The sequence below is a fragment of the Lipotes vexillifer genome, unplaced genomic scaffold, assembly GCF_000442215.2.
Source record: "Lipotes vexillifer unplaced genomic scaffold, Lipotes_vexillifer_v1.1 scaffold172, whole genome shotgun sequence".
Classification (NCBI taxonomy): Eukaryota; Metazoa; Chordata; class Mammalia; order Artiodactyla; family Lipotidae; genus Lipotes; species Lipotes vexillifer.
The window spans coordinates 924,155-949,657 of record NW_006776799.1 but is presented as its reverse complement, the minus strand read 5'-3'; the positions used below and the strand labels follow the sequence as shown (position 1 = coordinate 949,657).

The 25,503-nt window shown below is 37.2% G+C and overlaps 1 protein-coding gene across 3 annotated transcripts in view; it reads left to right on the top strand.

Annotated features, from left to right (window-relative positions):
• The window catches only part of SGCE (sarcoglycan epsilon), a 68,057-nt gene extending 51,080 nt beyond the window's left edge, over positions 1-16,977 (top strand). For 2 of the 3 annotated variants that reach the window (XM_007450648.1, XM_007450649.1), the window contains 5 exons: positions 1,476-1,687; positions 2,631-2,657; positions 3,383-3,571; positions 13,828-13,871; positions 16,686-16,977. In XM_007450648.1, coding sequence (XP_007450710.1) covers positions 1,476-1,687; positions 2,631-2,657; positions 3,383-3,571; positions 13,828-13,871; positions 16,686-16,702 — 489 coding nt within the window. In that variant the 3' untranslated portion in view covers positions 16,703-16,977. Of the gene's footprint in view, positions 1-1,475; positions 1,688-2,630; positions 2,658-3,382; positions 3,572-13,827; positions 13,872-14,748; positions 14,784-16,685 lie in introns of all 3 variants that reach the window. The other variant, XM_007450647.1, reaches the window with a different exon arrangement.
• Positions 16,978-25,503: the final 8,526 nt, after the last annotated feature.

Sequence of the window (25,503 nt, the reverse complement as noted above, 5' to 3'; positions counted from 1 at the left end):
TCTTTCCCTGTCTTCTCAAATCAAGTAAAATTATTCAGATGCTGTGGTTTATGTGTATTATTTACAAAGCTCAATATTTCAGTCATCATGCTAACCATACAAGGGTGCACAAGACTGAGTGGCTGCAATCATAACTTAAATAGATGCCTCTCACCAGAGCCAGTAGACAGCGGGCCCTGACAACACCATTTTATTTGTGCTTGTGCTGTACAGTGTTCATGTTTAGGAAAGTTATCTAATTTCTAAAGGTTTAAAAATGACTTCTGCTTTGAAGATTTTAATTTCTGTGGTAAGACTTCATAAAGAGAAAGGTTGGGAATTTTCGTTTTTTTCTTTTACTTGTATTTATTTATAGGTCACATCTTACCACAGAAGATTTCAGGAGGTTTAAATTAAAGGGTCAGGCAATGAACATAATATATAAAATATAAAAGAACCGGAAAATCAGGACGTAAACTTGACCAAAACATAAGCCTAAGGTCAAGTTTGACAATAAGCCTCCTAATGTCCCCGATTAAATGAGGAAATTCATCTCTTATTTGGTTCTCATTCTTAAAGGAGGCAGAGCATCAATTCCTTGGCAGAAGATAAAGTTTTTACTAGCACTGTATCGTTAACAAAATTCTTCCAGTGGAGTTTTATGGGAGAGGATACTGAGAAATGCCACAGATAATTCTCCCCAACATTCTTTTAAGCCGCCAGCAAATGTAGTAACAAGTTTCACATGGCTATTTTTGTAGTGGCCTTCAGTAAAAACCTTAGCATAATTAAATGCAACATAGTGAAAGCAGTTCAGTTACTGTGGAGGTAAATTAATATAGTGCGGCTGTTGTACATTTTTTGAGCCTGGAGTAGAATTTATTGAAACTGTAGCATTGGATGGGTTACCTGTTCCTTAAACTGTCTTTCCTAAAAAGTACTTCTGTCAGCTGGATGGCAGAAAGATCAAGCTTGTAGTCACGTAGAAATTGTCTCTCTCTCTCTCTCTTTTTTTTTTTTTTCTCTTTTACTAACCTTAGAAACCATACTCACATACTGTGAGTATGAACTGGCTGTGAACTCAGCCAGTTCACAGTTTGTAACATCTGCACTAGAGGTTTGTCACTAGGAAACAAGAAATATACAGAGTGGTGTGAAGGGCTTCTGCTTTGGAGGAAGTAAACTGAAAAAGAACAACTGTACACACACATACCTACACATGCACACATATTTGTTATATTTGTATACATTTATGTATGTATATATGTTGTGGGAAGGACCTAGAAAGTAGGCCAATATACACCCTTTAATTTATTACTTTTATGCATTACTTCTTCCTAGTTTCCATAAATAATTGCAAGTTCAAGGTGATAAAGTAATTGGAAAAGATTGCTTTTTAGAAATTAGTCAAAGACTGTCTTGATATGTCTAGATCTTAAACTCTCATAATGTTTGCAACTATTAATTTGATGTGTAATTGTCTTCTTTTGTGTCAGGTTGATAAAACAAAGCAAGTGTCCACCTATCAGGAAGTGATTCGTGGAGAAGGGATTTTACCTGATGGTGGAGAATACAAACCCCCTTCCGATTCTTTGAAAAGCAGAGACTATTACACGGATTTCCTAATTACACTGGCTGTGCCCTCGGCAGTAGCATTGGTCCTTTTTCTAATACTTGCTTATATCATGTGCTGCCGACGGGAAGGAGTGTGAGTACTTTAAAGCACTAATAAAAAATTATAGAGCTACTAAGATAACATATAAGATTCCATTAAAAGCCAAGTTTCATTTAGTGCATAAAACACTTTATAAATGAATTGAAATTGTGTTCAAGTCAAACTACAGTACTTTATTCCTTTAAAGTGAAGTAAAATAGTTTTGAGTCTAGTAAATTAAATTAGAGGTTATAATTACTTTATTCAAAAATTATTAAGGCTAGATGTAAATTCTTGCAGGCAAAACAGTCCCAGGAATAACTGAGGCTAGATATTTTGGTTATACAAGCCATCCTGTGTAAGCAGAGACTGCGGAATCTATTGACATGGTAATTGCACTTTAAATAAATAAATGGTCTCAGTCAGTTTGATCAGAAATGATGGTCAGAATTTTTCTTGAAATTGTTCTGCTATCAAACAGGGCGATACCACCTAAATATTTAAAGGTATATATAGATATATAAAAACTTAGGAGTAAATTAATGAAAATAAGATGATAATTTGACTAATGAGTCTTCAACTTCATGAATAGTTAGTACTTTCTGGACATCTGTGTCAATTAAAATAATCTCCCGAGATTATCTGGAAGTCAGGGTAACAAAACAAAGGATAAAAAATTAATAAAGCAGCAAGTAACAAATTCTTCCATTTTTACATGTAGCCTGATTTCATTATGTCATAGAACTTATTTCCAAGAGCTTGATTCTTAATCTCCATTTTTTTTTTCATTTTTTTCTGTGCGTTTCTCACCAGTATTCCATCTCTGTACATGTACTCATCCAAGTAACGTCGTAAAACTGGTGGCAAATGCTGCCTGGTTGCATTTAATAGTAACAGTGTCAGCATTTCCATCTCATGCAAGATCCGTGAGCATATAGTCTTAATGTTCCAAATATCAATGCTATTATTTAATTCATAAATTTTGTTTTGTTTCTAGGGAAAAGAGAAACATGCAAACACCAGAGTAAGTGTCTTCTTCCTGTTATTTTCTTTTTCATTTCTCAGTTGCTTCTCATGCTCCATACATGTGTGTCATGCTTTTTTTTTCCCATTCATCATCTTTCATAGTTTATTTCATAAATGTGAAAGCTGCTTTCTAAATAGAGATATTTAGGAGGGGTGAGACTAAAAATAAAAAGTGTGTGAAAACTAAGATTATATAGATAAAAATTAAAAGTAAAATATTTCAGATTCAGAAATTAACTTGCCATTTATATTATGTGATTTCCCAATCTGCATTTCTATAAACCAGAGAACAGATGAAAAGACCTTTCATACACGTTTTCCTGAATCTACAGTAATAACCTACCATAAAATGAAACTTCTGTGAGTATTTATAAATGCCCCATCAGAAGCAACAATATAAAAGCTATGGTAGTTTTATCTTAATCGTAGAAATTAAATAGAATAGTAGTTTCCTACCTAGGGCTGTAATAGTAACACAGTGCTTTATAGCTTACTTTAATGAGAGATGCATTTATTTAAAAATTAGTTTCTAATTTTCAGTTTTCTTATGTTAAAAGTATATGAAATGTATCTTTTTCTGAAATAACTTGTAGAATGCCCAGAGTTAAATAATGTCTTCTTATTTTAAAAAGAAAAAAAGATTTTGTAACTTTTTCAAACTGATGACCTGTGGGGCTAATATGTGATTTTAAATATATGTGGTTTTATTTCTTTTTGACCTAGCATCCAACTGGTCCATCATAGTGCTATTCAGAAATCTACCAAAGAACTTCGTGACATGTCCAAGAATAGAGAGATAGCATGGCCTCTGTCAACACTTCCTGTGTTTCACCCTGTGACTGGGGAAATCATACCTCCACTACACGCAGACAATTATGAGAGCACTAATATGCCGTTGATGCAAACACAGCAGTAAGTATCCACTTGGAACCGTAATTATTATTATTTTTTTTAATTTTTATTTATTTATTTTTGGCTGCGTTGGGTCTTCGTTCCTGAGCGCGGCATTTCTCTACTTGTGGCGAGCTGGGGCTACTCTTCATTATGGTGTGCGGGCTTATTGCGGTGGCTTCTCTTGTTGCGGAGCATGGGCTCTAGGCATGCGGGCTTCAGTAGTTGTGGCACGTGGGCTCAGTAGTTGTGGCTCGTGGGCTCTAGAGCACAGGCTCAGTAATTGTGGTGCATGGGCTTAGTTGCTCCGCGGCATGTGGGATCTTCCCGGACCAGGGCTCGAACCCGTGTCCCCTGCATTGGCAGGCAGATTCTTGACCACTGCGCCACCAGGGAAGCCCCTGGAACCGTAATTATTAATGCATGAATATATCTACTTAATGTCTTTCAAGACCAGACATCTTCATTGTTGGTTGCATTTGTTTATTTGTTTATAACTGGAGGAGAAAATAGCAAAATACTGATAGTGTAGATCCCAATCCCATGGTGCTAACCCAAATAAACAGAATTACTTTCAGGAAATGCTTTTTTTCCTTCACTAATCCAAACAAAATGACATTCACCTTAATATTTAAGAAACTGCCACTGCTAATAAACTAACGCATGCTTGCTCAAAGATGAGTTAATTGTGAAAAGAGAGGCGTGTCCTAAAGCATAACAAATGGATTATTTTTTTAGAACTATTAGAATTGTTTGGTTCTGTTAACCTATTGTTTTTAATGTTACTACCACAGATCTATTTAATCTAAATTTTTTGCCTCAGGGTTTTCAGCGTTTTTTTGTTTGTTTTTTGTCATTTGCTTATATATCAAAATGAGTAGTTCCAATTTTGGCTAGAAACACAATTTATTAGTACAGACCTTCTCTGTAGTGCTAGAAGGACTATGGTTAGAAAGCCTGGGAAGAGGCCTTTGTAAGGGATAGGTGTGGAGGAGATTGGTTGCGGAGACTGGCCAGTTGCTCTTGAGAACCCATGTTATATGTCTAGAAGCTCGGTTTTGGTATAAGGGAATTGTAGGTAAAAGTGTCATTTATTCCAAGAACATGGCTGTTCTTTTCGTTTTTAACCATATGTTAAAATGCATTAAATTCAGTTTCCCCAAGGAAGTCACGGTTTGCTTTTGAGATCCTCCTTCTTTTCAGTTTACTTTTGTAAGTACAATGGATATACAGAAAAATCTGGCCCTCTCACCCCAACACACACACACACACACACACACACACACACACACACACACACAACAAAAAAACAAAAAAAATGTTAGGATATGATATAAAAGTAACCTCTTACTGATTAAAGGTTTATTTGGGAACCATATTGGGTATATTTTTCCATTGCAAATGCTTATTTTGCAGCTGTGTAAAGAGCATGTGGTAATCTGAAGATTAAACAGTAATTAATATGAGTATTATAGACAGTCAGACTATAAGTTTGTCCAAAATAGTTTGACAATCTAAAAATATTGTGAAAGCGCGCCCAGCTAGCTCGGTAGAGAATGAGACTCTTAAAAGTATTATGAATATTTTCCTGAAGTCCTCTAACAACACGTGCTTACTGTTGGACAGACCAAGGTATGTGTTTGTGTGCATGTATGTGTGTGTGTGTTTGTGTGTAATTGATTCAAGTTCCATTAGCAGTAGGGAAAATTGCATACATTTAAAATTTTGAGTTTTGGAAACAATATTCTATCAGGGATGTAAATATTAAAGTCTCACAAAATTGAGTTGTGCTGAATGGAACTGATGGATTTCTGTGTCCTCTGATGGTTAGAGGGTCATCATGAAACCTGCTTTACCAGGATTATTAGATACCAATGAGAAAAATTAGGAAAATTTCAAGAATATTGTAATAGTTCACAATTTAGCAATCTCTCCTGTCTTTTTTTAGATGAAAATTATGAGCAGCCTTATCATTCATTTTCAAAATGAAAATAATTAAAGAATTCTTTAAGACTTCCATTTCTTATGTTCTTTACCCAAGAATGCTAGTGAAATGTCGATATTTATTCTTCAAAGGTTGATATATATTTTCAAAAATGAAATGGTCAAATACATTTGAGAAACAGGATATTTTGTTTTTTGTGTTTTAAACTACAAGACTTCTCAGAGCCTTTAGTGTGTTGATATGCTTTGTGAAAAGCGTGGAAAAGGTCAGAAGAGGTAACTCTATATAAAGAACACAGTTTGGGAAATCTTCTATTGACAAAATAACAGTGCTATCAAATTTTAGGAGAGAAATATTCATTATAATGAATAGGGGAACTTGAATATGTTTTTAAGTCAGTAAAACTTTAAGGGAGGAAAAAAAGCCTGGGTCACTTTTTAGATATGCTTTCTGACCATATTTGTTGGGAATAAGGATAACTCTTTAAATTTTATTTTGATTCTATGTTACTAGGACTTTGCAATTTTGCTACTAATATACAAGCAAAATAAAACTTCCTACCTAGTTTATAACTAAATGCATCTTCCTTGTCCTTCCATAACCCCATCAAGACTGTCCTTATGTTGATCAGATCTCTCTGTTTGCAAATGCAATAGGTTATTTTATTGAACTTACAACAATTTGACCATACATGTATTTTTAAGTCCAGAAAACCTTTATATTATTCAGATTTCTGCTAATGGAAAAAGTCCATTAACTAGCACTTCTATATAAATAGGGTACATAGATAATTGATGATGTTCACAATGATTATTCTGAGGCACTGCAAGATCATCAAGTGTGTCTGACTCATCAGAGGAAAATTAAATTACATTCAGTATAGTTTCAGTGTTGAGTTTATATTATCTTTCTTTTATTCTTGGAAATGGATAATATGTGCACGGTCTCTATGGTAACTCCCTATAAGCCAGAATATGTGATTAACCTCATTTTCCAACCATGCCAGATAATAGAGAATTTATTGTTTCAGATTCATCACAACTGTCCTTTACGCAAATTCAGCTTTTACTCCTTCCCTGTTTCTGAAGGTTTATTTCAGCCCCAGTACACACATACATAAATATTTTGGTCATTTGGATCGAACTGAATTCTCAATGTTAAAATGAGATATTCGATGAGGTGTCACAGTACTTGATAACCAGGTATATCCTTGGTTAATGCTGCCTGTTATTTATTAATTAACCCTCTCTAAAAGGGCATGCATCTTCACATATTCATACTAACTGTACTGAATTTATCATTCATAAATAATGTGGCTAGCTACATTATTTTGTGTTTATTCTTCAGACTTGACATCAGAAATATTCAGGCATAATAGGGCTGAAAGTTTATGTTGGCTTCTAAGTAAGACTCAAGAACATTCAAAGCTTTCCTTCAAAGCTGCATAGAAACTCGTTTGGGTATTTTAAACAAGTCAGTCCACGAGGTATAGCGGACCTCGTAACAGCGAGGTCTATAGAACTTGTAGCAGTTGTGTAACGGGAGGCTGCCACAGTTATTTATCAATTACACAGTAATCTTTTCTTTTTGGTAGAATGCTTCATAGGACTCCAGACTGGCACCTTAAATTAGACAGTAAAAAAATGTTTAATCATTTGCAGATGATAAAATCGAGATATGGATAAGAGACCTAAATTAGGTCAAAACTGAGATTAGGTTATTTACCAATCTTGATATCAAGTCAGGGATAGATAATGTGGTCATTGACCTCGAAGGATTTCTGATTCAGGTTATGGGCAAGGTGATTGAACAGATAGTGGAAAGGGAAACTGGAGCAGGCCCAGGAGATGGGACACCTGCTAGAAAGGGGGGATTTCATTTTGTACAGTGTTCCTTCTACTTTTCAGATCAGAGAGACAATATAGACAGACTTTTAAAATTATCACATAATATAAAAATATGACGCAAATTTATTTTGATCTTTGCTAACGTATTTATTGTTTCATAAACTTTTTTTTAATAAATTTATTTATTTTAAATTTTGGCTGTGTTGGGTCTTCGTTGCTGTGCACAGGCTTTCTCTAGTTGCAGCAAGCGGGGGCTGCTCTTCGTTGTGGTGCACGGGCTTCTCATTGCAGTGGCTTCTCTTGTGGTGGAGCATGGGCTCTAGGCACATGGGCTTCAGTAGTTGTGGAACACGGGCTCAGTAGTTGTGGCTCGTGGGCTCTAGAGCGCAGGCTCAGTAGTTGTGGTGCACGGGCTTAGTTGCTCCGCGGCATGTGGGATCTTCCCGGACCAGGGCTCGAAACCGCGTCCCCTGCATTGGCAGGCAGCTTCTTAATCACTGCGCCACCAGGGAAGCCCTCATAAACTTTTAAATTTTGGAATGATTTTCAAGCTACAGAAAAGTTACAAAGATAATGCAGGGTTCCCAGAGATTCCCCCACCCCATTTCTCCCATCGTTAACATCGTACAGTCCCTTAGTTTGTCACAACTAAGAAACCAACATTGGTGCTTTACTATCAACCAGACTTCAGATTTTTTTTGTTTTTTCAGATTTCACTAGTTTCCCCCCCAATGTCTTTCTTCTGCTCCAAGATTCTGTCTAGGACACAATAATTGGCATAACTCTTTAGTCTCTTCTGCTCTAGGCAGTTTCTTAGACCGTCCTTGCTTCCCATGACCTTGACAATCTTGAGGAGCACTAGCCGTGTCTTCTGTAGAGTGTCCCCCATCCCACAGTATAGTCAGGCTGTCTGCATCTGTACTTAATCTGTTATCTTGGTAGCTCAGTGAATACGTGTTACCATTAATAGGAAGAAGAATTTTTGCCTCTATAGGCAGTCCCCTGACTTATTACAATTCATTGCTAGAAATCACATTCTAAAGTAATTCTTAAAAGTAAATTTGCTTTGCCCAAAGAATCATTGTTGTGATTAGAGGTTACGTTTTTGACCAAAGATGTAACATCAAAAATATAATACAGATTTGACTGATGTACTTCAAAGATAAGCTTTTGTAATGATTTAAATTAAGAAAGTCAAATTCCAAGGCATAGAATTTTAGGTCCTAAAAGGAATGTTGAGCGATAGTAGTCTAGCCTGGTTATTCCCAAACCAAGTTGCACGTTACACTCCCCTGTGTAACAGATCTGCAATACAGATCCCAGGGCCCTACTTCTGGGAGTTTGGAAGCTGGTGGACGTATGTATTATGGTGGAGCAGGAAGAAAACATTGGGAATCCCAGCTTTAAATACTTAAAGAACCTACGTTTTAGGATTCAGTATTTCTAGTATTTCTGTTGTGGAGGGAGTGGGGGGAAGTTTTAAAGGGGGAACAGTGTCTCCTAATTCCCCCTGAGGGGTCTGTGCAAAAGAAAATGTGAAAGGGGACAGTCCAGAGTGTTGGGCTTTGTGCCTCTAGATTTTCACACTTCCTTAAACTGCCAAGGAGGATGGTGTGGAGAAGTGAGAGATTAGTGCTGATTAGAAAATGATATCTGAATGAGACAGAGAAATGGTAAACCTTGAAAAGATAAAAACCACCTGGAAACTGTGCTCATTTTGCGATTTCATGTGAAGTATTGACTGGAGGATCCCAAATATTCAATTTTCTAAAAAATAATTTATTCTTTAATTTGTAGTGTATTATGTGGTCTTTTAGGGGGTAGATCTGCCTCTTCATTATTCTTTTTTTTTAATCCCAACATCAGTATCAACTGATTTTTCCTGAGTGGGAGGCATCGTCAATGAGGAATTTATATAAGGAATAATAGGGGAAAGTACCCAAGCATTTTCTAGGAAGATTTTAATTGGCTATACAAAAATTTTCCTTGTTCATTATACTAAACATAACACTTAATCCAGGGTGATTGGGTCTCCCTCAAGACAGGAAGTAGGTTGTGTTTAATCTTTTGCAAATTAACAAGTATAAAAGTAGAGTTAAGTCTTCTAATTATAGATATTTAGTAACTAATCATTTTAGCTTTTATCTAAAGTATTTTTCCATTTGTCTTCCCTTGGGTAATAGTGAGAACCAGCTTCATGGTAAAATTCCATAAATAAAAAATTAGGTTTCAGTGAAAGTTAATATCAGTTGAAGAGACTGTTTCGGGGGATCAAGATAATGATTTCCTGTTGACAAGAAGTGTCGAGCAGCCAAGGCTATTTCAGAGCCATTGACTTTTTAAAAAAAATCAGCGAGTATACGCTAAAAGTGATAGATATAGTATCTCTCTGATGGATTTTGGTTCTAGAGATTTGGATTTCTTCAGTTTAAAGCTGTGGTAGGCTTGCTTTCAGCTTTATAAAAGTAGGGAAAAGAACCTAAAATAAATGAATTTCTCCTTTCTTCTTTATATTCCACGTATATTCTACATTGATTTTAATTAAAATTAGATCTTGAAATTTAAAATTGTGGTGATGTTTCCAATTTCTTTGTGTCCTTCCTTCCTTCCTTGAGCAAAATAATGGCCTGGTTCCTTAGTAAAAGTAGTCATAGGGTCCACATCAGCATTTTTGTATAAAAAATTTTGTAGAAAATTCAAGGTTTGGGTATTGTCGATTTTGCTGATAATTGAGAAGTTCCAAAAAGATATTACTATTTCATATTGTCAAATGAATCCATACTAATTCAAAAGAAGTGTTTTGTGTTCCACATAACTAAACTAATGTCATTTGTTTTCAACTCTGGCATGGATTCTGTGCCTTTTTACAAATCACTCAACCTTTCTTTGCTTTTGAGTCTTCAAGCAAGTAGGAATATAATGAGTTGATAATCATCAACCTTACTCATAGAATTACTCTGCAGGATATCCAAGAATGTCAAATTACTTTAAAATGGTTGCACAAATAATAAATAATTGTGTACTCCCCCAAATCACTTATTTATTAATTTGCAAGTTATTACCTTTGCTTTCTTAAAGGATAGAGTTTGTCCAATAGCCAATTTACATAATTTTCTATTTAAATGCCTGTAGTTAATGGTAGTAAAAATAGAAAAATATTAATGCTAATAATTTAGAGAATTACAGTTTTTGTAAATCTTTTTTCTACATAATTCGGTTTACGCATAATAATCTTTCCACCAGTCCACTAATAACTTAATTATTCTAAATAGTTTGATGACTTTATAAAGGTCCTTTCTTTGAAGGATTATAGGACTTCTGTTTGAAGTCAACCCCAACTCTCCTGTCTAATTGCCTTTAGAAGCCTGCTTTCACCAAAGATAGAAGTGTTTCCATTTTCTTACTGCATTCTCTGCTCAACTATAGCAAAGTCAGTTGTGGGCATTCTTCTAGTATGCCTGAAGCAGCACTCTTATGAGTTACCTCCCTTCAACCTTTAAATGGAATACATACTTCAAATATGCCCATCATAGGTATATTAACACTCACAGGCTTACTTGTAGCCACAAGTTTGGTCAACCACAAAATCAGTCATGTGTGCGCACCTTGGAGACTCTGGGGATGTGGAATCTCCACATATTTTTTTGTTGAGCACCTTGTTGCACACATTGTACTTGTATGTAACTCATCTGAGTTTCAGTTGAAGTTGTGAGGAGCACATGTACATTGTTCAAACTTAACAAACTTAATTGGGACACTCACTGCAGATACTTTTAAATCCCTAGACCGGTGTAATACACACAGTTGCTCATACTTCTCCTCCGGATTTCTTACTCATTTGTGTGGCACTTTCTGAACTGACCATTTCTCTTCAAACCTAACCAAGGCCATTGCTGTTTAGAAAGTTGTAGCAAAAGAGGAAAAAAAAACCCCGAAGGCTAGAGAAGAAATGACAGGGTGTAGATTGACTTTGATCTGTGGTTTTAAAACTGTTCCACAGAAGGGTCAGGTGGGTTGGCCAGTGAGAGAGGGGGGTCCAGCTGCTTCATCCACAGATTGATTTTGAATTTGTTTATCCTGATCTAGGGCTTTTGAAAGGCTTTCTTTGTCCTCTTTGGTATCCGTATTTTGTCAAAATGTATTGATTTAATCCATTAATAGGCCAGGTAGAGCTAGAGATGATAGGAAATGAGGACATGTGTGTGTGTGTGCATGCGTGTGCACGCAAGGTGTGCTGTATTCATTTCTAATGTAGAATAGACCCCAAGTAGTTGTACCTGAGAAGTTAAAAGAAAACTCACATCCCCCTCCCAAATGTCCATGAAATTGCATTTTAACTTTGGTAGTAAAGATGTTTGTTTACCCGTCTTTAAATCTGTAACTTAATTTCCTTTCTGTGGTTTGTAAATTAATCTTTTTACTTTCGTGATCAAAAGCACTATAAATACATTGTGTGAAATACTGAAAGAATTAACAAACCAAGGAAAATACTCTCGGAGACCACACAAGGATAAGTAGGGCTGATAGGAAATAGCAAAAAAAGAATGTAATTATTGAGATGAATTATTAAGTAACTTCCTCAAGTTGAATTAGAATTGATTTTATTTCCTTAACCATATATTTTAAAAGGAACTGAAACTTTAAAAAAAATCACTTGAAGTCATTACCATTCCTATGGATTAGTTTAAGTTTGAACAGTACTTAGTATGTACTGTTTTCGAGTTTAGATCATTGTATTTGGAGCATAATATTTGCCTGGCTGAAATGATTCAGATCAACGCTTTTCAAACTTTGTTTCTTGGAGGTTTCTTACCAAAGCCTTAGGGGCCAGCATGTGAGGCAAAGGAAACAAAGCAGGCGGGATTCCTGGCTCCCTTGTTTCAAGGGGCAACCTCACATTTATCTCTTTTGTACATCAAGAGTTCTGCTTAGGATTTCAATTAAAAGGAATTCCATTGCTGAAGAGAAACAAAAAACCTTGAAAATCCCTGGTTTGGATCAAGCCCTACTCTGTTGCAAGGGGCTGACTCCTAGAATTTCTTCCACACAGAATCTAAATTGTATATTTTTGTAAACTAATTTTCATATCAAAATCTGAAAATGCATGGGTGAATATGAGTGTTGATAAACATGTGTATTATGTGAATCTTTGTAATTATCTTCATTTTTGCATGTATTCATCCAAACATAATTTATTGCATGCTTACTGCTAGGGATACTAAACAAAATAGGAAGGTTCTTACTGTTAAGGCACTTTGGGGCAGTTAAACATTATGTGAGGAGAAATACAATGACAGCTTGTGTATGGAAGCCTGCTCAGTGGTAACCTAGCTGGGGAAGAGGTGCTTAGAGAGTGAGGAGGCATAGAAGAGGTGGTACTTGAGATGTTACTTTTTAAATTAAAAATAATAAGTTAACTATTTTAATTAACGTTCCTTGTGGGATATTTTTAAATTATGGGAGTAATATGAGTCCACTGTAACAAATTTTGGGTTGAGTTTGCAAGGATAAATGGGAGCTGGTTGGGGGCAAGAGATGATAGTGGCCAGGTGGCGGTGATTCTGTTTCAGGAAGTTCAGGGAGGGCTACACTTAGGAACCAGATACATTGATGGCCTTCCAGATCACACTAAGAAACTTGAAACTTAATTTGCAGTAGGTATAAGGAAATAATGAAATGTGTTCATTTGAATGACATAATCAGATTTGTGTCTCAGAAGATCATCGGACAGCAATGTGCACAGTGGATTATAAGGGAGCAAGAATGGGAATGAGGAAATAATTCAGATCAGTTGCCGAGATCCAAATGAGAAATGATGATGGCTTCAACCAAGGTAGCAGTGGAGATGGGGAAGACGCAAACAGATTCAGAGGAGATTGAGGAGAATCATGAAGGGTTCCCAAGGGATTCATTGTAGAAACTGAACTAGAGGGAAGAGTCAATGATGACTTCCATATCTTGACTGGTGCAGTTGGGTGGATAGCCAGTGTCATTCCCTGGGATTTGGATGGAGGAGCACAGGTTTGGCACAGTGAATGAAGATGGTAATATATGTTGTTCTGTGAGTGTGTATATGTGTTCTAGACCTGGATCTGAAAGTGTACAGGTTACAGACACAAGCCCTGGAGTCCTATGTTCTCATCTTTATCCACCACTTCCTGGCTACGTAGCCTTGGGCTTCCAAGCCTATTTCCTCATCCATAAATTGAGAAAAATAATACCTCCTATGTTGTTGTGAGGTAGAGTATAACATGTAGTAGAAACTCCATGAATATTATCAAATATTGTTATTATTCATCTTCCTCAGACCTCAGTTTCCTCATCCATAAACTTATGAGAGGTGGGGGGGGGGGCTGTGTTTGTGCTGGATTAGATGATTTCTGGGGTCTTTCCAGCTAGAAAGTTTTTCATTGTAATGTGTCTGCTCTCTGTTAACATGTGTGTGGACAAATACAGTTTTACTAAAAGATGTTAATCATTTTTAGGAACTTACCACATCAGACTCAGATTCCCCAACAGCAGACTACAGGTGAGTACGAAAAGTAATAAGTTCATGTTTATGAATGAAGCTAATAGATCAAAAGATAATTATACTACTAGATAATTTATGAAGCTTTAGCTTCACCAAGTGAGGCAAAACAGTTGTGTCATTCCTTAATCAGAGTTAGAACCTCTGAATAATAGCTTAGATCATTGCGTAGATTGGCATAAGAGTGATAGACACAGGGTAGATGATCTTACAGCAAAAGCATCCACGGAGGTCCTGTCTAATTAAGGAAGACTGAATAAAATCCCCTTCCTTCAGTGAAGCTCCCTATTCTTCCCCTTGGTTTGAAAGATTCTTAGCTTGGATGCTTCCAGGATTTGTCTCAGTAAGTGAGCAGCTTGAAACTGACTCTTACAAAAGGAAACCATTGTGACTAATCACTGAGGCTTCAGGGGGATGAATGAGAAATGATTGGTCTGGTTTTAATGCCGTTTAAAAAGCTCTTATAACATGACCAGTGACAACAAGATGGCGGGCAATTCTCCCTGGACTATTCTATTTCCCTAGGACTTGCTTTCTTTAAGTTTATTTCTTTCAAGTGTCCCTAAGAAATTTCCACAGCCAATTATTTCATTCATCTCTGTACCAAGTAGATAACTTATTCATGATTGTTTTCTAATTAGTGGTTGATTCCTAGTTGTAATTGCTGAGCAACCAGTAATGCCTTTGTAGCCCTTTTGGAAAAGCCAGAGAAGTTTTAAAAATGTAAGTTGGATGTGGAATTCTGAGTATGAATAGTGGTATTGTGGTAGGGAAGCTATTAAGTAAGTCTCATAAAAACTTTAGGCACATATAGAAAATTATTGCTTGTTTTCATTCAAAAAATTATCTTCTCTATTACTGCTTTCGGAAATTTAAGGAGATTTTCGTTTGACAACTTTTCAAAGATTCGAGGCAAGTATAATGAAGTTGTTCATCAGATTTTAATTATGAAATAACGTTTATAAGAATTTCCCCCACAATTCTGATTGCTTGTTTTAATTAAATGCTAACATGTTTCAACAAGACTGTTCAGTATATTAATGCAGTGGTGCTACTGTGTGAGCATTCAGGAGATTAATGAAGGAACAAACTGCTGTAAGTATGTGTTGTCTAAAGAGGAAAGAAATAAATGAATCCCTACTACCACTAATTTCATGACTTTTTTTTTAAAGAGGTAAAATTTTAAAAGAATATTTCTTCAGTGGAAATGCTAGAACTTCTTGCTCATTAACGTCCTAGACTTCCGTCTCTCCTAAGATGTCTTACTTCTGATTCTTAATTATTTCAGACAAGGAGTGAAGGAAGACAATATCTAGAAAAATAGTAAATAGTTCTTTCAAATACTTAAAAAAATCTAGATTTGACTTCCCCCCCCCCCCCCAATTGGGAGAAATAAGGAAACCTAAGTAGATGATGTTAGGGAGATTTACCTAATAGTTGTATAAATTTTTAGCAAGTAGACTTGTTAGCTTGCTACATTTTAGTAACAGGCACTGTTTCCAAATACAAAGACAATTTATGCCTGAGCATATGTTATAAAAACCAAAGAATTTCCCTAGGGGGATTTTAGGTTGTTCAACATAATTTTCTAAGTTATTTTTCTAAGACAGGTTTTGGGGAACAAGCATTTTGCTTGAGTCAGGAAAGCTTTCATCTCCTTTTTAGTTAACACTTATAGCCTGTTACCTTCTTGTTTTCTTATATTTTTCTGTAATTTTCTGTATTATTGACTAAAGTACACCATATCTTCTTGGTTGTTTTCTTCTTGTTCTTGTTTTTGATGAGTCCCCAAAGTACCTAAGTGCTAAAGGGAGAGAGACCAGCCTGGCATCTTTTATAATTATGATATTAGATTTTGGTGTTTCTGCCTCTGATAAATGTAACACCAAATAGTCGTACCTCCTGAAGGGAAGAGCTAAATGGGCAGGTTACATTCCTTATTCCCACTCTGTTCATGTGAATGAAAAAATGAAGTTTGTTTCTCAATTTATAAGTGATTCCATTTGTCTGCACATGCATGGATTCAGTGCTATGTATGTATTTTCATGTGCACAACAGCTTTGCTGTCCCTCTATCCTGGTTATCCTGGTATCGCAAAGAGGCAACAACATTTGTGCAGGATTTTCATAATTTGTTTTTTCCAAGGACCTCAAAGCACTATGCTAATGTCACAGTTTTCTTTATGAAGGTAATTTAAGCACAGGGTTTGTCCCATGGATATCAAGTCATTTTGTTTGCAGCTTGCTGTATGGAATTTGTCAAGGGAGGGTATATTTTGAAGTTTGTTTTCTTTAGTTAGTTGTTTTCTTTTAAAAGATCATCAGAAGTTTAAGAAATGAACTAGCTGCTGGGGTTGTAATCCTGGACTTAAGCACTAGCTGAGATAATAGAGCAGTTAAGAGCTGACAATAGCACTACCGTTTGGACCAGGACCAAGCCATTAGTTTTGATGCCCCTTCAGGTTTTCTCATTTTCTCTTCCCTTCCAAACCACATGATATTTTCTAAAGAGCAACGATTAAAAGGTACAGTCATACGTCCTGCAGTCAAACTCATTCTTTTTGTTTATTGTGGGAGGAATTTTCAGGCCGAGCCTTTTGAGAAATACAGAACATTGTAGCTTTGACCCAAGAAGGAGAGGACTAATTTAGAATTTCCTTTTTTTTGAAAACCAAATGCAGAGAAATAATGCAACATAATTATTTTAAATTATGTTAAGAAGATAGAACATTACGCCTTGCAGTAATTCGTTTTGCTCCAAATCTAAAAATGTCCATGCTTAACTCATGCCCATATTCATTCTTACACATTGCAGGTAAATGGTATCCCTGAAGAAAGAAAACTAACCGAAGCAATGAATTTGTAATCAGACAATATAGCACTTATATCTTATTTTTGCTCTCTTCCAATAATGCATGAGCTTTTCTGACATATGGTATGCATGTTGACAGTATCAAGTATATACCAAATAATACAATATAACATTCATTTTACTAATGTATTTTTTTTGGTACTTAAGGCATTTTTGACAATTTGTAAAACATTGATGACTTTATATTTGTTACAATAAAAAGTGATCTTTAAAATAAATATTATTAATGAAGCCTGAAGTCTGGCAAATTTTACTTCAGAAAGTATTTGATTGCCTCCTGTGTAGTAGGAATCTTTCATTGCTAGGAACAGGTTCGCGTGTTCATTCTTTATTTAATGAGATTTTTATTAAGCACTTCCTATAATGTATAAAATGTCTGTGCTTCTGTGTTCCAAGTCAGCTACCCATTTACTTAATACTTTTATCCTTGTGGCCTGTAAAGCTTGTTCTTTTATATACCACTTGTTGGAGTTGTTTTAGGGTAAACGTGGCCCTTTGGATTGTGGATCTGATGATCCCCAGTTCATGAAGGGCAGCCCAGACTGCATACTTAACCTGACTCTATAATCAGATATTTGGTTTTAGACGCACGCCAGGAGTTGTTACTCAAAAAGAGAATAGTTACCTGCTGATGGTGACATGAATTAGCTCCAAAACCCCAGGCTTCCCTGTGGTAACACTACTTTCAAGGCTTAGCAGAGTTTCCTTATATCATGTTGGTACACATGCTTCATGTATCTTGGACACTACTGGATCAATGTGGTCATCAGGCCAACTAGCAGGCCGCTTTTGTTGCAGACCAGAAAATCTTCTCTTAATCTGATCTGGGCGGATTTCTGTGTTACGTATTAATTGGTCAGAGGATACACAAATGCTATCTAGATCTGATTCCAGAATCCAAGAAGGTTCCCTGTTAGTGTTGTGTACAACTTGGCTTCCACTTAGGGGAAATAGTCTACCATGTCCTCGACATTGAAACTCCCCCTCCCAGCCACACCTTCCTGGGACTTAACAGAGGATGTGGGATCTTTGAGTTTTTAAAGATTTACCTCATATTCCTTTCCAAGACAGCCAGGGTATTGCCGCTTGCTATTCTCCTGGATTGATCAGCTTGAGGTTGTGAAAATATTGGGTCAGGGCCATGTGCTAGGAGAAAGGAAATGTTGCCACAACTCCCGGCAACTAGACTGTGGCACAGGGTGGAGAGTTAACAAACTGTTGCTCCTGCCAGGTGAAATCAAACTACTCCTGGTAGTCCAAATGAGCAGGAACAAAGTAATACAGGATCCACAAATCAGGAACTGCGGATCAGGAGTCAGGAACTTTATTCATCTGTTCTAGGAAAGAGACTACTGTGGGGACTGGAAAATGCAGTTGGAGTTGGCATCAGTTTTCACACTGACCATATTGAGGAATTGAATGGGGATAAGAATCATTGGCCAGCATCTCACAAATCTTTGATAATTGCCTTAATCTCTGCAATTCCCTCTAAACCAGTGATTTTGCCTCTGACTTAATATTTCGATAGGGAAGAAGGTCCAAATAGCTTTCCCAGTGGTTGTTGCTACCTTAATAGCCCTTATTTTATGGGTAAAAAAATGTGGGGATTCTGCCCCATGCTGAGGATTTCTGTCCCAACTTAGCACCCTCATAGAGGGCAAATGAGTACATGGTGAGTTTGGGGTCCCAATGGTGAACTTAAATTAGAACACCTTTTTTTAGTAAGCTGTTGCCCTAAAAAAACAGTTGCAATGGTTGTCTACACTTTCAGGAACTCATGAAAACTCAGCTCTAGATGCCAAATATCCCCTAAAAGTTTGTGACTTTTCTTTTTTCCACGGCCACTCAATAAATGATGACCTCTCTTTGGGGAAGTTCACATCTGTAGATCTACACCGATGATAGAAGAGAGCATTAGGTAAAAATGTTAAGGCTAAATCTGAGGCTAAGAGAGTACTTAGAGAATAATAATTAAGTAGAAAACAACATCAAGGCTGGAGCCTCTGGGTACAGATATAGCATGGAGATGGGGTGTGTGACCTCTGGGATCAGTGGTCCAAGATTTGAGCTCTTGCTTCCCATGTTCTGACTATACCCAATTGAGGGGGTGGATTAAAACTTTCAAGCAAACCGTTCTGAGATGGAGCAGCCTCACAAATTTGCATTTTGGAATTTCTTGTGGAACACTCTTCTAGCTGCTTATCTATTGTACACCCAATATGTTAATATGAGTCAAGTCATGTTCTGAGGACACTGTGGTGGACCAAACGAAACACGGGCTCTGTCTTCATGTAGTTTACATTCTAGTAGGAAAGACAGACATTCATCGAGTTGTCATACAAATAAATGTCAAATTGCAACTGTGATAAATACTATGAGGGAAAGTCACTGGTGCTATAAAAGCTTATCACAGGGGGATGTGACCTGGTCATCAGGGTCACAAAAGATTTCCTAAGGAAGTTTGCTCTGCTAGCAAAAGGATGAGTAGAAATTGATAAGATGAAGTGGAGTAAAAAAGAGTGTTTGAGGCAGAGAGAAGAGCATTGCTAAGTCCTTTGAGGAGAATAGTTCCTGATGAGTGTAGGAGTTTTTTACCGGAAAGTTCAGTGCAGCCAGAGTATGGAGTATAGGGAGGAGGTGTTGGGAAAGTGAGACCCAAGATAACGGGTAGGACCAAACCATGCATGACTTTAAAGGCAAAAGCATTTTAAGAATGAAGGATGGGGCTTCCCTGGTGGTGCAGTGGTTGAGAGTCTGCCTGCCGATGCAGGGGACGCGGGTTCGTGCCCCAGGCTGGGAAGATCCCACATGCCGCGGAGTGGCTGGGCCCGTGAGCCATGGCCGCTGAGCCTGCGCATCCGGAGCCTGTGCTCCGCAACGGGAGAGGCCACAACGGTGAGAGGTCCGCGTACCGCTAAAAAAAAAAAAAAGAAAGAATGAAGGATGGTGAGGTGGTCATACTTTGCATTTTTGTACAATCAATCCAGCTGTAATATAGAGAAGAGATAGAGGAGGTGGGCAGAGTGTGAGTGGATAGACCAGCTAGGAGGCTATTGTAGATATAACTGGAGAAATAACTTTGGTGGTAGAAGAGATGGAGAGAAATGGAGAGATTCAAGAGCTATTCAGAAACATAGGCAGAACACTCCATGACATAAATCACAGCAAGATCCTTTTTGACCCACCTCCTAGAGAAATGGAAATAAAAGCAAACAAACAAAAGAGCTATTTAGGAGGTGAAAAGCAGCAGTTGGATACTTTGGAAATGGTGTTAAGGAAAAGAAAGGGGCTAATTCTGATGGGGCCGTGTCAAATGGTAGTGCTGTCCGTTGTTATAAGAGATACTGGATAAGAACCAGGATTGAGGAAAACAGTATGAGTTCAGTTGTACATAAGGTGAACCTGAAGTGCCCTTGAGAAAACCGAGAGACATAGGCTGTTGGATACATGAATCTGAAGCTCAAAGTAGAGGTCTGGGCTGGTGATATGATTGGTAAGTCATCTGGGTATACATAGTCATTGACGCCGTGAAAGTTGATGAGAAATCTGGTCCTTGGTATGTCACCTGAACACTCGTGGATCAGCCACATTTTGTGTTACAGTTATTCCTCCAATGGCTAGCAAAAGAGTAGGGTACGTAAAGTTGAGTGTTTGCCAGAATCTAATGGACAGAGAAAGGCAGGGATGGTATTTTATTCACATTTCACAAAATTAAAATGTAATATTACTTAGGTTTTTATTGAAACCGTACTATGTTATTAATAAATCTGCAGTTTTAAAAGGTTGTACTTGGGCTGTACTAATAGGCTGTAGTTCATCTTAGGTAATTTATCATGTAGTTTTCATATTGGTGTTTATATTTTTTTAAACTGTGACAGCCATGGCAGCGTGCTGCTTAGATCTTCTTTCAGGAAAGAATTTGCCATTCAGCTGCAAGGAGAGCAGTTAACTGACAGCTTCCAGTCGTTAGCACTTTCGGGATCTGCCTTTGGCCTCTGAACAGAGAAACCTCCTGGGCAGGCACCCTTCAGCCATGACTGAGCATGGTCTGAGTCCTAGGGTCTGGGACTCCTCTGACGGGAAATCTTTTCTCTGGACCTTTCTATTGGGTTGGCTGTGACTTTGTCAGATGTGCACTGTGGTCGGATGACCTCTTTGCTCAATCCAGCTTCCCCTCCACCCCCTTTCCTTTCAGAGGTGTCAGATGGCCATCATGGGTTGAAGATTTTCCTTGCTCAATTCTGCTTCCATCCCCTCTTATCTGTCACAGCTTTGGCCCCAATAAACCTTTGCACTTGCAATTCCATTTCAGCATCTACTTTCCAGAGGCTCCAGTGGATCTCTATAGTATTGCTTTACATTCCCAAATCACAAATGTGGATCAATGGTTCAAAAATGGTTCACTGAAGAAGAAAACTGACAGCAATAAGCACACACTATACCAATGTGTACATGTGCTGTAATTCAAAATAATGCCATGAACATATGGAATGATTAGGGCTCCGACTTCAAATATAGAATATATGTCTCTATGTACGAGAATACATGATTTGGGGTGAGGATTTTACATAAAAGAAGCCCAAACAGAAAAGTGCTCAACTTAAAAAAGTGGATTTTATTGGATCAGAAATCTGTTCCCTAGTACCTCAGTAACTAGTTTGCTGTCTGTTTTTGCATCATTTTCAAACAATATGTAATTCCTTTTTAATAAAACAATTGGGAATGAAATTGATTGCTTTTATAGATAAATCCATGAAAGGTAGCAGTAGCATACCACAGAAGTATTGAATTAGTTTGGGTCGCCCCAGAATAGCTCGTTCATTTTGGAGGTAATCCCAGGAAGCCAGAGTATAGAAGCAGAAAGAGTGAGGCGGTCAGAAGGAAAGACAGTGAAGGTTATGTCATGGATCTGGCTATTATTCTGGAAAGCAGAACTTGGTCCTACTGCGGATTCTATAATGAACTATGTAGCATAAACCTCAGAATTTTTCCTCCATGTGACAGAAGGTTTAGTCTTTCATTCACTGACTCACATACTTGTGGGCTCTGGCTGTGAGTAGGCTGCGTGAGATCTTGGTGCTCTGGAGAAAAACCTGGGGCAGAGAAGCTCAGAGATGCTATGGACGCTTGAGATGAGAAAGAAAGAAAGAAAAAGAAAGAAAGCTGAATAAGCTATTAGCAAAATGTCTTGATCAAGGGGCAGTGCTGGATTTTGCATAGTATTATTGACATACAATGTTTAAAGGCAATTACTATCACTTGTATTTATTAGCTGACATTTCAGTCTGCAGTGAGATGAAATCATTGATGTACAGCATACAAGTCGACTTGTGATATACATGAGATTCATATATCAGGGAGAATGGCTTGATGACATTTTTGCTCCATCATTGGAGTCTCATGCCGTGAGAGGACTGATTTTCATTTAGGGAAAAATTATGTTGTGAGCTGTGTTGATGCGACAAATATATCCCTGAAATCACAGTGGCTTAACACAATGAAAGTTTACTGCTCACTCATATCACAGTACAGTGCAACTATGTCAGCCTTCCTCCATTTTGTATGCTATATGATTTGGAACACATGATATCCAGGATTTCTATGGAAAAGGAAATTAAAGCTGAAAGGTCATGTTGGTTGTTTTGTTTTGTTTTTTAAATTAATTAATTTATTTTTGGCTGTGTTGGGTCTTTGTTGCTGCGTGTGGGCTTTCTCTAATTGTGTTCTCTAGCTGCTGCGAGCAGGGGCTACTCTTCGTTGCGGTGCACAGTCTCCAGGCGTGTGGGCTTCAGTAGTTGTGGCTTGCTGGCTCTGGAGTGCAGGCTCAGTAGTTGTGGCGCATGGGCTTAGTTGCTCCGCGACATGTGAGATCTTCCCGGACAAGGGCTCGAACCCATGTCCCCCTCATTGGCAGGTGGTTTCTCAACCACTGCACCACCAGGGAAGCCCATGTTGGTTGTTTTTAAGAGATGGGCTTTGAAATGGCATCTCTCAATCTTATCTACGCTCTGGTGGTTGGTAATGTCTTATTACCCAGACATAATTGCCATGGACGCTAGGAAATGTAGTCTTCCTGTGTATTCAGGAAGGAAAAGTGGTGAACACAAGCATTGTCCCACAGATGTGGACTGGACAAAACATGTGATTGGTGCTTGTGGGCTAATAGCTGTATGTGAAAATGAAGGACATAATTATGCAGATAAGTAGTTCTGTCATCCTCAATGACCTAATTTGTCAGATAGAATTTTTAATTCAGTGGAATTAAAAACAAAAAAGAAAGTGCCTAGATATAATAATTGAGCTAAATAAACACATTTTGGAGAAATGCTGCATTGAATTCTTGTAGAAAAATATATGCTTTTAAGTTTACAGTCCCTTGTCTGCCATTTCCAAGTCCAAAGATCTCAGTTTTTTTCACAGCTTCATAGAAAATCCATTTAATGATAGAACTTGACCTGAATAAAAATGAGGATACTTATATTATCTTTCTTAATCCTACTTGGTATGATTTTTTTTTAATTAATTAATTTATTTATTTTTGCCTGTGTTGGGTCTTCGTTTCTGTGCGCAGGCTTTCTCTAGCTGCGGCGAATGGGGGCTACTCTTCATCGTGGTGCGCGGGCTTCTTGTTGTCATGGCTTCTCTTGTTGTGGAGCACAGGCTCTAGACGCGCAGGCTCAGTAGTTGTGGCTCACGGGCTTAGTTGCTCCGCGGCATGTGGGATCTTCCCAGACCAGGGCTTGAACCCGTGTCCCCTGCATTGGTAGGCAGATTCTTAACCATTGCGCCACCAGGGAAGCCCTGGTATGATTTTTTGCTATAGAAAGTTTAACATTTATTACAGGGTATTACCCTTACCTTATTGAATATGTTATATAATATAAGGAACATACCTTATATTAATTGCACTTATAGAATCTTAAAACAATTGAATATTAAAATATACCTGTTCTCAGAGTTTTCAGTAATGTATTGTGGACTTATGTTAGTAATTTTATAAATAATATATTTAATGACTTTTATATGACAAGCTTCTTTTTATTACCTAAATTTGGGCGTCCATGTGTGTGCCTAAAGCAAATTAAGTGCTAAAACAATGAGGTAAGATTGAGATAAATTGGTCTAACAGAATAATATATCCCTGTTCCTTTTTTTTCCCCAAACCATCTCAAAATTTCTAATTGGATTTAGTATCAGGTCATTTTATTCATTCATGCAGTGAATATTTATTTAGAACCTGTTATGTTCTAGGCATTGAATTACGTTTGGTAAATAAAACAGACATAATGTGTTATGAAAGACAATAAACAAAGTCTAGTACGATGTCTGGCACTAGTTGGCGCTAAATAAATATTTGTTGAAGGAATTAATCTAATGTCAATAAGTAAAGGCTGTGAAGGTTAAAGGAGTGTTGTAATAGGGACTGGAGAAGGGAGCTGCTTAGATTAAATGATCAGAATAGGTCTATCTTAAGAGAAAACACTTAAGATAAAATTGGAAAGATGATCATATGTCAGTCACCCTTAGCAATTTTGTCAGATGGAATAGCATGAGCGTGGACCCAGAACACCTTCTTGTGCCAGAAAATTTTTAAATGTCCAAAGAATAATGGAGGTTTAACAAAAGAATTCAGGAGCCAGCTAGAAGGGGCTCACACTGGCCAACTATAAGGCAACTTGGGTAACAAAATAAGTATAGTAATGTATTATAAACTGTAGATAAGAGTCCCTGAATCTATACTGATATAAATGAATGAAATGCTTCCTTACAGTAGAATGTCAGCTAATGTAGACGATATGATGGAATTAGCAGATCATCATTTTGCAGCCACCATGGAGAAAACTGTTTTAACACAAGAATCATAAATAGATAATTAAGTAGAAACTAAGATCTGGGTACTAGATATTCTACAGTGTCATTGCTTCTAAGTCCTCCCAATAAACAGAGCTAGAAAATATATAGATGTATATATGTACACACATACATCTTCTATCTCTACAGTAATATAGGATATTTACATAGACTCAAAATATCTCTGTACAGTGTAATGATTAATTACTGTTTTAGTTTCCTAAAGCTGCTATAATAAAATATCATAATCTGGGTGGCTTAAAACAGCAGAATTTACTGTCTCACAGTTCTGGAAGCTAGCAGCCAAATCAACATGTCAGCAGCAAGGCCCTGCTTTCTCTACAACCTTAGAGGAGAATCCTTCCTTGTCTTTTCCTACTTTCTGGGGGTTTGCTGGCCATCTTGGCATTCCTTCGCTTGCAGTGGCAGCCCTTCTATCTCTGTCATCACATGGCCTTCTCTCCCTGTGTGTCTGTGTCTCTGTGTCTCTTCTATTCTTCTCATAAGGACACCAACCAAATTGGATTAAGGGCTGACTCTATTTCAGTGTGACTTCTTAACTATTGCAACAACCTTATTTCCAAATAAATTAACTTCTGAGGTACTGGGAGTTAGGACTTCAACATATCCTTTTATTTCCGCATGTTTAATGTATTTATATTGCCAAAATACTTTCAAAGAAGGTAATATTTTCAATTTACATCCTAACCTATGCAAAGACAGGTTGTCAAAGATGACAAAAGTAATAATATTCATCGCTGGTACTGGTGGTTCTATTTAGTAATTCTTCATCACTAAAGATGAACATATTTTACATAGTGTTCTGGCCATCCTGTTTTTTCTTCTTACTGTGGTAACAAAAACCACACATAACATCAAATTTACCATCTTAACCATTTTTAAGTGTACA